The sequence below is a fragment of the Pituophis catenifer genome, unplaced genomic scaffold, assembly GCF_029215685.1.
Source record: "Pituophis catenifer annectens isolate HBS135680 unplaced genomic scaffold, rPitCat1.0.hap2 SCAF_14, whole genome shotgun sequence".
Lineage (NCBI taxonomy): Eukaryota > Metazoa > Chordata > Lepidosauria > Squamata > Colubridae > Pituophis > Pituophis catenifer.
In genome coordinates this window covers 3,482,511-3,500,195 of record NW_027256894.1, presented here as the reverse complement: position 1 = coordinate 3,500,195, position 17,685 = coordinate 3,482,511, and the positions used below count along the sequence as shown (strand labels likewise).

Sequence of the window (17,685 nt, the reverse complement as noted above, 5' to 3'; positions counted from 1 at the left end):
ATCCCGCCTTCTGAGCTGGGCTTCCGCTTCCGGAGCGGAGCAAAAAAAAAAAAAAAAGCGCGGGAATCACAGGCGGACGTCTCGCGTCCTCTCGCGAGAGGAACCGCGCACCGTTAAACTTAAAAAAAAATGTGGATTCTGGGAGTTGAAGTCCACAATTGGTCTTAAAGGGCCCAGCCTCCGTACGCAAACTAAACAAGCTTCTTTCTCTAGGTTTTTGCCATCGCGCTATTCGGAACGACGGCCTTCAAAACAGGGGTCCCCAAACTTGGCAGCTTTAAGACTTGTGGACTTCAACTCCCAGAATTCTCCAGCCAGCAAAGCTGGCTGGAGAATTCTGGGAGTTGAAGTCCACAAGTCTTAAAGCTGCCAAGTTTGAAGGCCTCTTTTTCTAAAAGGTGTTTGAGCAAGAAGAGAACATGACCTCTCTACGTCTATGGAGATTCTCCCGGTCATGGTTGTTCCAAAGATGCTTTTTCTTTTTCTTTTTTTTCCCCAAGAGGCAACTGGACTTTCTTGGGTTTTTTTTTTCTTTGAAGACGTTTCGCTTCTCATCCAAGAAGCTTCTATTCTCCCCACCACCACCCCCGACCCCCTCCAGTCAGAGCTGAAGAAGCTTCTTGGGTGAGAAGCGAAATGTCTTCAAAGAAAAACCAGAAAGTCCAGTTGCCTCTTGGGGAAAAAGAAAAATCACCTTTGGGACAACCATGACCTGGACTACAGGAACCATTTGCACTATTCAGGTGACCCTAAGGACACAGACAAACCTCCAAGTGGTCTCAATGACTCTCTAAAAGGATGCAAAAGACCAGCTGTCTGCAAGGAGTATCAATCCTTCCTTCATCCACCCTGCAGTCAGAGCTGAAGAAGCTTCTTGGATGAGAAGCGAAACATCTTCAAAGAAAGAAACAGAAAGTCCAGTTGCCTCTGGGGGGGGGGAGCACCCTTGGGACAATCTCCATAGACGTAGAGAGGGTCATGTTCTCTCCTGCTCAAACACCTTTTAGAAAAAGAGGTCTTCAAACTTGGCAGCTTTAAGACGTGTGGACTTCAACTCCCAGAGTTCCTCAGCCAGCAAAGCTGACTGGAGAATTCTGGGAGTTGAAGTCCACACGTCTTAAAGCTGCCAAGTTTGGGGACCCCTGTTTTAAAAGGCTGTCGTTCTGCAAAGTGGGATGGCAAAAACCCAGAGAAAGAGGCTTGTTTAGTTTGACTACGGAGGCTGGGCCCTTTGGTCAAAATTAGTTGCAACTTGAAAAGGAGACCACGAGGAAATGCCCAGGTTATGGGTGAAGAAGTGGGAAAAGCAACCGCTGTGAAGACTGGTCAGGAAGCAAGCCAGGCTTTTCCTCATCTTTTACTGTGGTCAAGGCAAACTCCGGATGCTGCAACCCAGGAAAAGCAATGCTGTCCTACATTGCAGGGCCATCCTTCGTGGTGATCCCCTCGGTCTTCTGCAATCCGGGGTGAAATCCAGCAGGTTCTGACAGGTTCTGGATAACCGTTAGCGGAAATGTTGAGTTGTTTGGAGGACTGGGAAATATCACCCCTGGCTGGCCCCAGAGTGGGGAGGGAATGGGGATTTTGCAGTATCCTTCCCCTGGAGTGGGGTGGGAAGGGAGATTTTGCAATATCCTTCCCCCAGGAGTGGGGAGGGAATGGGGATTTTGCAGTATCCTTTCCCTGGAGTGGAGTGGGAATGGGGATTTTGCAGTATCCTTCCCCTGCCACACCCACCAAGCTAAACCACACCCACCAACCTACGCCCACAGAACAGTAGTAAAAAATTTTGGATTTCACCACTGGTGCAATCCCACCCTCAGATACAAATGCTGCCCACCATTCCAGGTAGCTCGGGTGAAGGAAGCCCAAGCCAGCCCAGCTAAGAGGCGCCCTCGCGTGACCCGAGAGAAGTTTTGAATGAGGAAGAAGTCACCTCTACTGAAACTATCTCCTATCTCTGCCACGCTCCTCTGCGCATGCGTACTTACTTCCCGCCCGCCCTCATATTTCTGGGCCTCTCTGCTGTTGCCGAATGCGCATGCGCTGCTGTTGCCGCTGCAACTTCATAGAGCTGTGGGCAATTTGTTCTGTGCATTTATGTTTTGGTCAGGGTTGCTAGTTGCAAGGTTTTTAAACCCAAATATTAAGTTTTTTTAAATCCTTGACTGGGTTTCTTGGTTTTCATGAAATGTACGTTTTTCTAGTCTAATATTATGCTGCATGTATTAAATAGGTAAGAATAATTGGATTTAAAATTGTGCGGTTTTTTTGTTATCTGATTTATTTGAGCATGAAATCTTATTGCATGGGGGGGTTTTTTAGGACACTTCTCCGGCAACGCTGCTTTTTCTCTGCTGCAGCATCTGCTGAGTTCCCTGCCCGTTTGGACATGCCCAGTGATTTATTACTGGTCACTTCCCCTGCTGGCTGGGGCGTATGAGAGTTGTAGTTCTTTAGATTTAGAATAACTTTATTGTCACTTTGAAAGTACACTAATCGGCACGCATTAAAATGAAATTCCGTTGCATGCAGGTCTCAAAAGGGTCTCTACCTCCAATAGACACTACATAAACATGACAAAATAAATATAAAATTATGCATGTGCCCACATATATAACACACAGTATGTTGCATAGGATATGCCAAAGTATGTTGTCTTTGCTGGACAACACATGTTTGAGTGAACTAGACACGATTGTTTCAATTATTGACCTGTGCACAACACAGCTTGTCTTTTTGACAGCTACTGTAACAAGAGTGCCATTGCAACAATTAGAATAAAATAGAATTTTATTGGCCAAATGTGATTGGACACACAAGGAATTTGTCTTGGTGCATACGCTCTAAGTATACATAAAAAGAAAAGATACATTCATCAAGAATCATACGGTGCAACACTTAATGATAGTCATAGGGTACAAATAAGCAATCAGGAAACTATCAATATAAATCATAAGGATATAAGCAACAAACGAATGAACAAGTTAAGGACACCCTGGTTTAAGGCGATGTATGAACTTGGGACTTTAAGAGCCTCGCAGAATATTAAAATCGTGGAAGGATTGGATTCACAGACCACTGCATCTCAAGGACAATACAAGGACATCTGCAGCGCAGATACTCCTCGACTTATGACAGTCATTGGGACCAGGCTTTTTGTCACGGTGATCATACAGCCCAATGCACATGCCCGCATCACTTAGGGATGACAATCCTAGCAGTCCTGCTTGCTGTCGTAACCCCAGCACCATGCAGGTCGTTAAGCAGGAAGAGGCAGGTGCCACAGGGAGAGCAGAGGACTTAAATTGGCCCTTCACACCAGTGGCCTTCTGCATTCTCGGTCTGCTGCCACTTTTCTACACCTCTAATTCAGGGCCAGCACTGGCCGGAGTGAGGCCTCAAAGTCCACAAAGGCCAGCCTCAATCCCCATGCTCCCTAGCACCCACCATGGCACCTGACCTTTTTGGCACGGTTATTAACTGTATCACCACAAGTTGCTAAGTGAATCACGTAAATTGTTAAGCAAATCCGGCTTCCCCCATTAAACTTGCTTGTGAGAAGCCGGCTGGGGAATTCTGGGAGTTGAAATCTACAAGTCTTAAAAAGTTTCCAAGGTTCGGAAATTCTGATCTAGGTGAATGCAATACAGGCAGTCCTCGACTTGCGACCGCAATTGAGCCCAACGTTTCTGTGGTTAAGCGAGATATTTCTTAAGTGAGTTTTGCTCTATTTTACAACTTTTCTTGCCATCGTTGTTAAAGTCAATCGCTGCGGTTGCTAAATTAGTAATACGGTTGTTAAGGGAATCCGGCTTCCCCCTTGACTTTGCTTGCCAGAAGGTTGCAAAAAAGGGGATCACGTGATCCCAGGACACTACGACCGTCATAAATATGAGTCAGTTGCCAAGTGTCTGGATTTTGATCAGGTTACCCTGAGGATGCCGCAAAGGCGGTAAGCGTGAAAAGTGTTCGTAAGTCACTTTTTTTCAATGCTGTTGTAACTTTGGTCACTAAGCGAACCGTCGTAAGTTGAGGATCACCCGTACTGTATACAGCCTCCTATTTGTGTGAGGGTGTTTACAAAGAGTAACGATGGTGCCTCTCACCAAATAATCCGGCAAGTTCCCATCTGGGAAGACCCCCCCTCCACCATCACCACCTCCACCCCGCAGCATAAATGGGAGAGTCCAAAAAGAGGCCAAAGCCTGGGAGTAGTGCGGACCACCTAGCTGGAACAGGGGGGACAGCAGAGAGAGGATCGGAGGGAGCCGCGTGCGCTGGCCAGCCCAGTCGCGGTGCGGAGGGCGCCCGGTTGGGGAGCGGCGTCCCTGGGCTCTTCGGCTCGACGTGGGGGGGAGGGGTCTCCCCTCGCCCTCCCACCGCTCAGGGGGCCGGAGGAAAGGGGCAGCGCAGCCCCCACTACCGCCCCCTCCTCTTCCTCCCCCTCCTCCCCTCTTCCTCTACCGCCCCCTCCTCTCCCTCTCCCTCCTCCCCTCTTCCTCCTCCTCTCTCTCCCCCTCCCCCCTCTTCCTCCCCCGCCCTCTCCTCTCCCCTCCTCTCCCCCCCCCCGGCGTGGCGGCTCCCCCGCATTCCGGGCAGGAGGGCCGGAAGCTCGGCGGCGTCTTGTTGCTGCCGGTCCGAGCCGAGCCAGGAGCACATGCGCCCTGCGCGCCAGCCGGCCCGAGGGAGGGGGAGCGCCCCTGCCCCTGCCCCTCGCCCGCCTCCCGCGCCTTAAAGCGCCCCCCGAGCGCAGCCGCCCGCCGGGCCCCGCCGTGGCGCACCGACCGCAGCCGCCCCGCCGCCCCCGCGCCCGCTCCGGGCTCGCCCGGCGGAGGAAGCCTCGCCCTGCCCGCGCCCCCCGCCCGCCGCCGCCATGCCCAAGAAGAAGCCGGGGCCCATCCAGCTGACCCCCGCGCCCGACGGCTCCGCCATCAACGGCACCAGCCCCGCCGAGTGAGTGGGGCGCAGGGAGCGGAGGGAGGAAGGGAGGAGAGAAGGAAAGGAGAGAAGGAGAGAAAGAAGGAAGCGAGGAGGGAAGGGAGGAAGGGAGGGAGAGAGAAGGAAAGAAGGAGAGAAAGGAGGGAGGGAGGGAGAGAAGGAAAGGCGGAAGGAAGGAAGGAAAGAAAAGGAAAGAAGGGAGACAAGAAGGAAGGAGAGAAAAAAGAAAGCGAAGGGAGGAGAGAAGGAAAGAAGGAGAGAAAGGAGGGAGGGAGGGAGAGAAGGAAAGGCGGAAGGAAGGAAGGAAGGAAGGAAAGAAAGGAAAGAAGGGAGAGAAGAAGGAAGGAGAGAAAAAAGAAAGAGAAAGGAGGGAGGAAGGGAGAGAGAGAGGGGGGAGAGAAGGAAAGGAGGGAGGGAGGAAAGAAAGGAGGGAGGAAAGGAAAGAAGAAAGGAGGAAAGGAGAAAAGGAAAGAAGGGAGAGAAGGAAGGAGAGAAAAAAGAAAGAGAAAGGAAAGAGGGAGAGAGAGAGAGAGAGGAGAGAAGGAAAGGAGGACAAAAGGAGGGGAAGAAGGGAAGGAGGGAGGGAGGAGAGAAAGGAGGGAGGAAAGGAAAGAAGGGAGAGAAGGAGGGAGAGAAAGAAGAAAGAAGGGAGGGAGGGAAGGAGGAAGAGGAAAGGAAAGGAGAGAAAGGAGGGAGGAAGGAAGGGAGAGGAGGAGAGAAGGAAAGGCGGAAGGAGGGAAGGAAGGAGAGAAAGAAGGAAGGAAGAGAAAGGGAGAAAGGAAAGAAGGGAGGAGAGAACGAAGGAAGGAAAGGAAGGAAGAAAAGGAAAGAAAGAGAAAGGAGGGAGGAAAGGAAGGAAGGAAGGAAGGAAGCCGGAGGTTCTGCGGCCACCGGTGCGGGCAGCTCTCAGCCGCGCCCTCGCCCGGCCTCCCGGCCGGCTCTGGACTGCCTGTTGCTGGAGGCTCCGGGGGCCGCTTCTTCCTCTCCGTGCAGGGGAACCTTGCCGGCCATGCGAGCGAGCGAGAGAGCCGGCGCGCCCCGGGGAGGCATCGCCCGCGGAAGGAGCCGCCCGTGCGCTCCTGCTGGTGCTGGGCAGCGGGGCTCCGCGATCTCCCTCCGGGGGGCTGCAGCCTTGCTTGGAAGTCGGGGGGTCCCGTGGGACTGAGGGTCTCTCCCCGCCGCTTTCCCTGGCCTGGAGGAAGCCAAAGGCAGCCAGGCTCCATCCTTGGGCTGGATGAAAGAAGGCTTAGGTCAGTGTTTCTCAACCTTGGAAGCTTGAAGAGGGGTGGACTTCAACTCCCAGAATCCCCCAGCCAGCAGCGCTGGCTGGGGGATTCTGGGAGTTGAAGTCCACCCCTCTTCAAGCTTCCAAGGTTGAGAAACACTGGTTTAGGTGGGATTGAAAGGGATTTGGGGGCAGACACGGGGCAGGAGGAGGAAAGGAGGCCAAGCAGACTTGACAATAATGCTGCTCTTGATTTAGGCAGCTGATGCTCTGGCTTCTCATTCAGAAAGGTTGCTTTCACTTGTTCTAATGGGCCCAGGAAGGAGGGAGCCCAACTATCAACATGGTGCTTTGATTATATCTGGGAGCTCTTTTTCTTCTTCTTCTTCTTCTTCTGCATTTGCTTGATTTGATCTGAAAATGTTGAGTGGTAATTGCCAGTATTTGTAGAGTCTGTGGCCAAAAAATAGGCTTTAGAATTTGCAGGTCAGCTGGTTAGGACAGATTAAACAGTATGGATGGAAGTGCTGGGGCGCAAGATAGGTTGGATGGGGGTGTGGGGAGAATGTAGGCTCTGGGCAGAAATTTTGGTAGTAATAAACTTTTCCTTTAAAAAAAAACAACCCATAAGCACTAGGTTGTTTTTCTCCTTTATTTAGCCTTTGTGCAGAGTAAATTTTTTTCAGTATTTTTCCATTATTTATTTCACTGTAATTTCTTTGTTTGCTTTGCACTCAGAGTTCACGAGAGTCCAGCAGCCTACAAGTTTAATAAATTATTGTTATTATTTGCAGGAAAGTTGGGAAAAGAACCAAACTGTCTTCTGGAAATGCACTGAGATCTGAATATTGGTTCTTGCGATTTCTCTCTCTCTATATATATATATCAGATTAGGTAATGGAAAACTAGGAGCAAAGGGGTCATTTCTGCAATGGAGGAAATCAGCACTTCACTTTTTCAAGAATTGCCATTGATATTGGGGCAGGGGTGATAAATAACCTACAGTTCGAAGTGAGAAGGATGCCTGGCCCAAGTAAGGCACCCGGTTGCTGACAGGTTTCGCGTCCCGTCTGATTTTAAAAACTTTTATTTGTTTTAGAAATGGAAGCTCACACCCTGCAAAACAAACTTGAGCCCAGAGGGCGATTTAACTGCGAAAAAAGCCAACGCCATTTTAAGCTGCCTCAGGGTGAGCAAAGCAACCGCAGCCTGAGAAGCCGTGATTCTCTGCTTGATCGATGGTTGCCCCTGGATTATTGGGTCCCCTTCTGGGCACCGAGTGTTCATCATAGTGGACAAAAGGGAGCAACCAAATTGGAGAGGGATCCAGAAAGGCAGTCTGGAGCAAATGACGCAGGTCTTCCGGGAGCCAGGAAATATTCCCACCTGCCATGCAGCCGAGGGTGTTCAGTTTAATTGTTTTGGCACCCTGGCTACTGCGGAGGCTGTGATGGTGGTGTCAAGCTAGAATCCCTTGTGTGCAGTTCTGGCTCCTGCCTTCCTGAGACGGCATCCAGCAGGAGTTGGAAGTGGAGGACAGATCCCTTCCAAATGGGGGGATTCGACAACCTGGTGAACACTGCCCTCATTTTAAACTCCAGATTAATTATCATGAGCAATAGCAATGGCAATTCTTGAAAAAATCAGGTGCTGACTTCCTCCATTACAGAAATGACCAGTTTACATTCCCTTCCTTCCTTCCTTCCTTCCTTCCTTCCTTCCTTCCTTCCTTCCTTCCTTCCTTCCTTCCTTCCTTCCTTTCTTTTCTTTCTTTCTTTCTTTCTTTCTTTCTTTCTTTCTTTCTTTCTTTCTTTCTTTCTTTCTCTCTCTCTTTCTTTCTTTCTGTGTCTTTCTTTCTTTCTGTCTTTATTTCTTTCTCTCTCCTTCCTTTTCTCTCTCCCCCTCCCCCCCATAGATGGATAAACTATCAAATTTATATTTATTTATTTATTTATTTATTTATTTATTTTATTAAAATTTATATGCCGCCCTTCTCCCGAAGGACTCGGGGCGGCTCACAAGTATAAAATGACAATAAAAACAATATCACTAGATAGCATTAAAAATCCAATTTAAAATCCCACAGTTAACTAAAAAACCCAACCAGATCAGGTGATTTGAGTAAAAAGCCAGGTCTATCTTTGCAGAAGGAACGGAGCTCGGGCTGTCCCGAGCTCGGTGGGTAATTCATTCCAGAGGGTCGGCGCAGCCACCAAGAACGCCCTCAATCTGGGGGCCACCAGCCGACATTGTCTGGCCGATGGCACCCGGAGGAGGGCAGCCCTATGTGACCGCACTGGGCGGTAGGAGGCCGGCGGTAGGAGGTGATCCATCTATCGAGAGAGGAATAGGTGAAGAAGCTATCAAACCTGTATGGCTGCCCCTCTTAGAAGAAGTGTGAGAGACTCCAGGCAGCATATAGCCAAAAAAGTAAAATAAAGTCATTGACTAACAATTGGACCGTCTGTGCTGAAGTGTCATAATCCAAACACTATTAGAGAAAAGTGATCCAAGATCAATATTTAGTTCTCAGCGGTATTTCCAGAACAGTTGTTTTTTCCAACTTTCCTCCAAATAGTACCATAATAATTTATTAAATGGTAGGATCGAGCAGGATTTGTTAACATATTATTAAGCCCCTATAGAGAACAACTAGTTGGCAAAATATGGAATAACGGGAGAGTCTTCCTTCCTTTCTTTGTGGGGAGAATTGGATCCCTGATGCAGTTTGCAAAGGAAATGAAGTGATTCATCCAGCTTTTATTTGCCCAGACTATTCCACCCCCCAAAAAAAGCCTTCAGGAATGAGAGAGCAGAGAAGAATTTTAACTGAAAACTGCACATGGCATGCATTTTTTTTTAAAAAAAGATTGTATTTTGACCTCTATATTTTATCACCATTTGTTAAGACCGAAATGCAGAAATACAAATATTGACACCTTGCAGAGCAAAATGCCACCATAATTCATAGGTATTCCTAGAAAATAAATTTGGAATTACATTCTGAGATTTTGCCTAAAAGCACCCTGGCTGTCCCAAAAGAAAAGACCAAGGGAATGATCATTATAATTCCAAGTTTTGCCTTTATGCACAGTAAAATGGAGATGAGCAGAATGTAGGGCCATATTTCTTGATCTTGACAAAGATTAGTGGACTTCAACTCCATGCTGTCTGGGGAATTCTGGGAGCTGAAGTCCACACATCTTTAAATTGGCACAATTGAGAAACACGGTACTAGATTCAATTCCACTAAAAGGCTGAAGCTATTTGAACCTTTACTGCTTTTTCCAAGCCAAATGTTATCCAGGTATACTGCTTGAGTAGATGACAGAAATTGTAATTTTCTGCATTTCAGAGATGGAAGTCTGGTGTGAATCCCCATGTACAAGCAAACTTTCTTTGAATGTGTGAATTTTCAGTTTATCCGGGGGTGCTGCATTTTTTAATAACTGTAGATTATAATCTGTGTAGACCCGGATTGTGGGGGCAATAAGCTGACTTTGTATAAAAAAGAACACCGCTTAGGGGGGGCCAAAAGCCTTACTAAGCAGGTATATACCAAAAAAAAAAAAAAAGTATGAAGGCTATTGCTTAACGCATTGTAAACCGCCCTGAGTCTCCGGAGAAGGGCGGCATATAAATCGAACCAATAAATAAATAAATAAATAAATAAATAAAGTTAACCTATTGCAGAATAAAACATGCAAGTTAAAATGTTCTTTTTAAGAAACTCACAATAGTTGAAGAGGGATGTGGGTGTTTCATGTGTAATTTTGGCAGATGTGCTTTGGAACAGTGGGAGCATTAATTCCGTCTCATCTGTCACTTATGAAAGCAGCCACCTCTGTTTTTACAGCTGCAGGAAACTGTCCGGGATGGGGCTGCTTTAATGAGTCACCCAGAGATGCTGAGTTTGTGTTTCCTTGCTTTTCAGAACATCTGTCACATGGATTCTAAAGCATCACACAATCCTAGAATAACATTTACCGTATTTTTTGGAGTATAAGACGCACCTTTTTCCCTCCTAAAGGGGGTGAAAATTTAGGTGCATCTTATCCACTGAATATAGCCCCGCCCAACCACTGGCCCCCACCCTTTGGCCTCTGCCTTGCAGCAGTTACTTCCTTGCAAGCAAATGCAAGAAAAAAGAGCTCCTTTCAGCTTCAGCACAGCCTGGTTAGCACAAGTTGATTGGATCAGCCTCCCGACTCTCAGCTGATTTGCTCTCAGCTGTTTTGCACAGGGCTCTGCTGCTTGCTGCAAAGAGATAAATTGCCGTAGCAGATTTTTTTTTTCCTTGTGCTAATCAAGCTATGCTGAAAACGAAAATGAAAGTAAAGCAGGCTGTTTGCTATTTGCTGCAACGAGGCAAAATTGCTCAGAGAGAGAGGGCGATTTCTTTTTCTTCACCAAAAAAGATACGTGCATCTTATACTCCAGTGCGTCTTATACTCCGAAAAATGCGGTAAGTAACACACCTAACCAAGATGAGAGTAGAAGAAATTGAATTAAAACACCTGAGAAAATACAAAGTTTTTAGTGTCAAAATAATATAGATAATAATATAGATGCAGATAAAAAGGTGTAAAGATCAAAGCCAGCACTGTGACCTAAAATAGGACCACACAGGGCAGCTGAAGTATTTTTTATTAGATTTGATTTATACTCTGCCATTCCTGATATAATAGGATCAGAGCCTGGTCTCATTTTAGTCATCTGGCAGCCGTATCCATGAATTGTTATGAAACCATCTTAAGGGCAGGCCCATGTATAATACATTAAACATCTGGCCGTTACCAGAACATGGATCGTGGAAAATATCCTGTTTCTTTTATTTGCTAAATGCTAAAAATGTTGGCTCTGGTGGGATGGGGAATGAAGGACCCGGTCCTGCGAAATAGATGGTTTATATATATATATTGTATATGCCAGAGGTCTTCAAACTTGGCAGCTTTAAGACTTGTGGACTTCAACTCCCAGAATTCTCCAGCCAGCTGGCTGGAGAATTCTGGGAGTTGAAGTCCACAAGTCTTAAAGCTGCCAAGTTAGAAGACCTCTGGATGTTGGTTGTCAAGATAGCCTCACCTGTGACTTTATGGCAAGCAGCTTGCTGGAATCCACAATCTTGGTTGTTGCTGTTGTTGTTATTCACAACAACCTCCCTTCCAGATGGACAGTTCATGATGCTCTCTACCCATCTGGCAGAGTTTCTGGGGATTGAAAGAAATCTCTCATCTCAAGAGGCCTGTCCTCAGTGTGAGACGGGTCTGCTTAGTCTACTGATGTCAGGCTCCAAAAATTAAGAAAGATGTACAGGTAATCCTTGACTTACAGCAGCTCATTTAGTGACTGTTCAAACTTACAGCACCACTGAAAAAAGTGACTTGTGATTGTTTTTCCCACGACAGTTGCAATGTCCCTATAGCCACTTGGTCAAAATTTGGACACTTGGCAACTGATTCCTATTTATGATGGTTGCAGTGTCCCGGGATCATGTGTTCCCCTTTTGTGACCTCCTGACAAGCAAAATTAGTGGGGAAACCACATTCACTTAACAACCGTGTTACTAACTTAACAGCTGCAGTGATTCACTTAACAACTGTGGCACGAAAGGTGGCAAAATTCACTTAATATTTCACCTAGCAACAAAATTTTGGGCTCAATTATGATCGTAAATCGAGGACTACCTATATACCGTGTTTCCCCAAAAATAAGACCCTGTCTTATATTTTTTTTTGAACCCTGAAATAAGCGCTTGGCCGTATTGCCGTGCGCTCAAAAGCCCGATTGGGCTTATTATCAAGGGATGTCTTATTTGGGGGGAAACAGGGTATTGTAATTTTTCCAAGCAGATTCCTTTATTCTTCCTCACCTGTTGACAGACTCTTGCCAGACTAAAGCAAACTAGCAGCCTCATTATCCCAAAGGGGCTTTCCTTCAAAAGGTAGCTGGACTTTCCTTTTTTTTGCTTAAAGATGTTTCGCTTCTCCTACAAGAAGCATTTTCAGTTCCACAGCATTCAGTCAGAACTGAAGAAGCTTCTTGGATGAGAGGCAAACTGTCTTCAAGCAAAGCAAGGAAAGTCCAATTGCCTTTTGAAAGAAAGGCCCTTCGGGACAACCCCGATGACTGAGAATCTCCATAGATATTCCAGCATATACTCTGGGAACTGATAGGGAGGAGTCATCTTCACCCTCTTTCTCTTACACAAGTTATCTGAACTGAGCTGTCTCTTGCTGCTCTGGATTGCACCCAATCCCTCCTGGGAATCCAGACTGCCTTCCATTACACCTGGGCATGAAGTCATAGGATTGGAAGAAACTTTTCCCAGGTGATCCTCTCCTTTCTTGGAGTGAATAAGTCTAATGCAATACACTGTTGTGGGACTCCAGTCTAGCATCTCTGAAGACTTTGTCCACCAACCTCTCACAGCTTGTTCACGTTGAAGGAACAAAAGTGTTGTAGAAGGACAGGAAATTAGTTTCTCCACTCCTCCACCCACCACTTCCCCCAGCAACAAACAGCTGAACAGCCTTTGGTGCAATATATTAGCCATTTATTTTCTGCTTTCATTATAGTCATTATTATTAGGTAGCCCTTGACGTACAGCCACAAACTGGGACCAGAAAAACACATTGTGAAACTGCAGTTGTTAAGAGAGGCATCACGCGACCACACCCTATTTTATGACTTTCTCGCCACGTTCGTTAGCTGAGCCACCATGGTCATTGAGCGAGACATCAGGCGATACGATTTGCAACCTTTCCCGCAGGCTTCCCCATTGAGTTGTTGGAAGCCGTCTGGGAAAACTGCAAATTGCGATCATGTGATCACAGGACGCTGCAACTTTTGTAAATGCGAGTCATTTTACTGGTGCCTAAATCTCAGTCACGCAACCATGGGGGCGGTGCAAGCATCACTTTGAGGATGGGTCGTAAGTCACTTTGTCCGGCTTCATCATAACTTCAGAATATCATTAAACAAATGGTAGTAAGTTGATGAGAACCTCTGATATTATTAAATCATATTATTATATGCCTTATAGGACAGGGAAAGGAGCAATTTTGTGTGTGTCTCCTTTTTTTCGTAGCAGAGGAAAGCAAGCCCATCGCTTTGGCCCAAAGATTGGTTCTCATCTGGCATTCTGTTAGCTTCTTAGCCAGATGCTTCTGGTAGCTTCATCATGAAAGCAGCAGCTGACAACTTCAGCTGGTCTCCAACCTAGCATCTGCTCCTTTGTGGTTTGTGCTACAGCAAAATTGCCTTGCGCGCAAACATTCCCTGGCCCAAATCCAGTTTCCTTCGGGAGATGCCAGTTGGTTTCTTCTGCATTCTCCAGTTATTCCAGGCAGGTCTTCACCCTAAGCAGGGGCAGCCTTCCTTGGGGCTGATGTGATCAGTGTTGCAGGCTGGCACATCTGGAGAGCAGGTTGGGGAAGGCTGCAGGAGACTTTTATCGCTGTGAACGTCAGTTTGATAAAGTCTTGAGATCACAGAAGCCTTTGACTGTGGAGAACAACTTGATGAGTTTCATTAGGAGCGTGGACAAGATTTCTTTCATCCCGGTTGAGTCTCCTTCACCTCCTCTTCTCCCATTGCATAAACAGGACATCATCATCTTTTATCGACCCCATAATCCCTTGCGGGGTGGAGTCTGGGCAATTGAATGGAGCTAGCAGAGAGTTTACTGGCCCGATGCCCTTCCTGTTACCAATGCGGAGTTTTGTTCAGCAGATATATTCATGGTGCCCAGAGAGAGAAATATCTGCCTCTACCTAGGATCGAACCCATGGCCTCTTGATTGTGAGGCAAGAGCTCCACTTCTAGGCCACCGCACCACTCCTTGCACAAAGAGGACATCTGGTGGGGGAAATGACATAATTGCTTGCTGTGGCCTGCATAGACTCAGGTTGCTTGGAGAGGAAGAAGCAATTCATTCTTGACTAACATCTGATCTCTGATTGAGGCCTTCTCCACCAAGAATTCCTTTGGAACATTGCTGGCTGGCGTTCTTTCCCAGCTAGGACGAGACAACCTCCGCTCATGATTTCTCTACTTCTGGACTGTTCTCTCAGGAGCACATAAGGGCTAGGTAAATTGGTGGTAGCTCTGTCCAGGAAGTAAAGCTTAAGGTATCACTACAGGTTTTTCAGGGATGGTTGCCACCCATGGTGACCTTCCAAAGTTCCCACCAAATTGCAATTGTGAGTGGGCCTGCAGGGAAGAAAAAATCCTCCTTACAGATCAATCATGTGAAATACGAAATAGGTCTTGCCATACCGTGGCAATCCAAAAATGTCAAGATGGCAAAACTTGATCTCCTTTTAGATGAATCCCAATGAATCAAATATTGGTTTCAGACTCGTTTCTCTACTACCATATCTCAGCCCTCCAAAATGGTTCTTCTTGATAAGTGAATTTATAGCCTTTGGGGGAAATTGTCTTCAAAGTAAATCTGAGAAAACATTTCCTATTCCTAGAAGACATATAATCCAGGGATCTCCAACCTTGGCAACTTTAAGACTTGTGGACTTCAATTCCCAGAGTTCCTCAGCCAGCTTTGCTGGCTGAGGAACTCTGGGAGTTGAAGTCCACAAGTCTTCAATTTGGCAACTTCAAGTTGCCAAGGTTGGGGACCCCTGATCTAATCTCAGCCTTCCCAAGTTACAGCCTAAATTTCTCCAAAATTCTTCGTTGCTGAAGGACATGGAGCGTTGGAAGTTCCTTCAACTTGGCCAAAAGTACTCCATATAGCCATGCTTATTTTAAATCTTGAAACTTGCCCCTCTTGTGGATTGTGTGCAGTTTAAATCTGGATTTTTAAAACAGCCTTTCCTCGCTCTTCAAACAGAAATAAACAGTTGGTTGCTTTGCCAACTTCTGTGGAGGTTGTGAGATTTTATTTATTATATGAAGTGACAATATGGCGGATTATAGGACAGATGGGCCAGATTTGGGGAGGCTTGTTCTGAAAGCAACAATAACCTTCGGTCTAATGTGAAATTGACATGCATTTAATTTCAATGGAATGGAACGAAATGCAAAATAGGGTGGGGTAGGATGGAATAGAATAGAATAACAGAACAGAGCAATAGAACAGAATAGAATGCAGAGCAGGGTAAAATAGAATAGAGCTCGGAATGGGGTGGAGGGGAACAGAAGAGAGCAGAATAGAATAGAATGCAGAATGGGGTTGGTTGCTTGGTGTGGAGTGGAATAGAATAGAATAGAATAGAATAGAATAGAATAGAATAGAATAGAATAGAATAGAATAGAATAGAATAGAATAGAATAGAATAGAATAGAATAGAAAATATGGAATGGAATAGAATGGAATGGAATAGAAATAGAAATTAGAATAGAATAGAATAGAATAGAATAGAATAGAATAGAATAGAATAGAATAGAATAGAATAGAATAGAATAGAATAGAATAGAATAGAATAGAATAGAATAGAAAATATGGAATGGAATAGAATGGAATGGAATAGAAATAGAAATTAGAATAGAATAGAATAGAATAGAATAGAATAGAATAGAATAGAATAGAATAGAATAGAATAGAATAGAAAATATGGAATGGAATGGAATAGAAATAGAAATTAGAAGAGAAGAGAAGAGAAAAGAAGAGAAGAGAATAACAAAGAAGGACAGAATAGAAGAATAGAATAGAATAGAACATAGAGCAGAACAGAATGCAGAATGGGATGGGATGGGATGGGATGGGGTGGAGTGAAAGGGAACAGAACAGAATAGAACGCAGAGCAGAAGAATAAAATAGAATAGAATAGAACTAGAACTAGAACAGAACAGAACAACGCAGAATGGGATGGAGTGGAACAGAACAGAACAGAATAGAATTCTTTATTGGCCAAGTGTGATTGGACACACAACAGTGGTGGTTTGCTACCACCGGTAGCGGCGATGGCAGGAGGCTCGGCCCACCTGCCCGAACGTCCTCAAATATGCTCTGCGCATGTGCAGAAGTGCATGCGCAAGTGAACCGCTAACGAACGTAAGTGAAACCCACCACTGCACACAAGGAATTAATCTCTCAATGTACACAATATAATCATAAGATACCAATAGGGAAAGGTAGTAGAAAAAAGATGAGTAGGTAATAGTAATACAGCCCTACTACATGGGCAAATAGACATAAGACAGTACTGTGGTAATTAGGTGTTCAGCAGAATGATTTCACGAGGGGAAAAAACCCGTCTTTGTGTCTAGTTGTTTTGCAGCATTCTCAAGTTTGGCAACTTTAAGAACTTTTTTAGCTTCCGTTCTAGTCCGGAGGGATGACTAACCCTTAGATCTGCCCCGAGCCTATATTATATTTTTTAAAAATATATATATATTGTGAAATCATTTTGCAAAGATGTGCTTGTTTCTACTTAGCACTTTCATTAATTTCTAAAGGCAGTTTTTTAAAAAAGTTTCTTTTAAAAATCATCCTCTTGGCCAATTTTTATCTAACTTTGGTTGTAGAGAGCACTCATTGTGGACTGATGCCCAGCTATTTTTGTGGTCATGGGACAAATAAACCAGAGCTTCTTTCAAGTTCCCCTTGTTCCAAATGGTAGCATATTGAAACACAATGCCCTATCCTGCCCCAAGAGCAGATCAAACTTTGGGATATGGAGTGTTTTTTCCCAAATTTGGAATATTTGAAACAGCCGTACGAAATTTGGAATCTTTTAAAATAGGGAAATTTGCACACCCTATTGTCTTACTTTAAACATTAACCACATAGTTGTGAGGACTAATGCATATAATCCAACATGGGTTTATATGCAGATAATCCTCAATTTACAACCTTTCGTTTAGTGACCGTTTGCATTTACATCGACACTGAAAAAAAGTATGTTTTTCATACTTACGACCATTGCAGCATCCCCGTGGTCACATGATCAAAATTCAGACGCTTGGCAACTGACTCACATTTATGACGGTTGCAGTGTCCTGGGGTCATGTGATCCCCTTTTGAGACCTTCTGACAAGCAAAGTCGATGGGGAAGCCAGATTCACTTAACAACCATGTTACTAATTTAACAGCTGCAGTGATTCACTTAACAGCTGTGGAAAGAAAGGTTGTGAAATGGGCTGAAATTCACTTAAAACAAAAAACGTCTTGCTTTGCAACAGAAATTTTGGGCTCAATTGTGGTTTTAAGTTGACGACTACCTGTATACAATTCCAGTCAACAGTTGAAGAGTGACTCTCCCTTCTGCCCACTATCTATCATCACCCCTTTGAACAAATTCACATTTGCCCAAGGTATCTGTCCAGGGGTGCGATTCAACTGGTTTGGACCGGTTCAGGCGGATGCTAAACTTACATCTGGTTTTCCGAACCGGTAGTTGTAAGGACTGGCTGGTCCTGCCCACCCCTCCCCTCCCAGGAATCTCCACGCGGCCCGTTTTGGATACAAGGTAAGTGCACAGAGTTTCTGGGAGGGACTCCGGAGCCCGGGGGAGGCTATTTTTGTCCTCCCGGAGGCTCAAGGGAAGCCTCCGGAG

The 17,685-nt window shown here is 45.6% G+C and overlaps 1 protein-coding gene across 1 annotated transcript in view; it reads left to right on the top strand.

Moving 5' to 3' along the window:
• The first annotated feature begins 4,584 nt into the window (after positions 1 to 4,584).
• MAP2K1 (mitogen-activated protein kinase kinase 1) overlaps positions 4,585 to 17,685 on the top strand; it is a 52,065-nt gene continuing 38,964 nt past the window's right edge. The window contains exon 1 of the mRNA XM_070953574.1: positions 4,585 to 4,956. Within this exon, the coding sequence (XP_070809675.1) occupies positions 4,877 to 4,956 (80 nt within the window). The 5' untranslated portion in view covers positions 4,585 to 4,876. The remainder of the gene's footprint in view (positions 4,957 to 17,685) is intronic.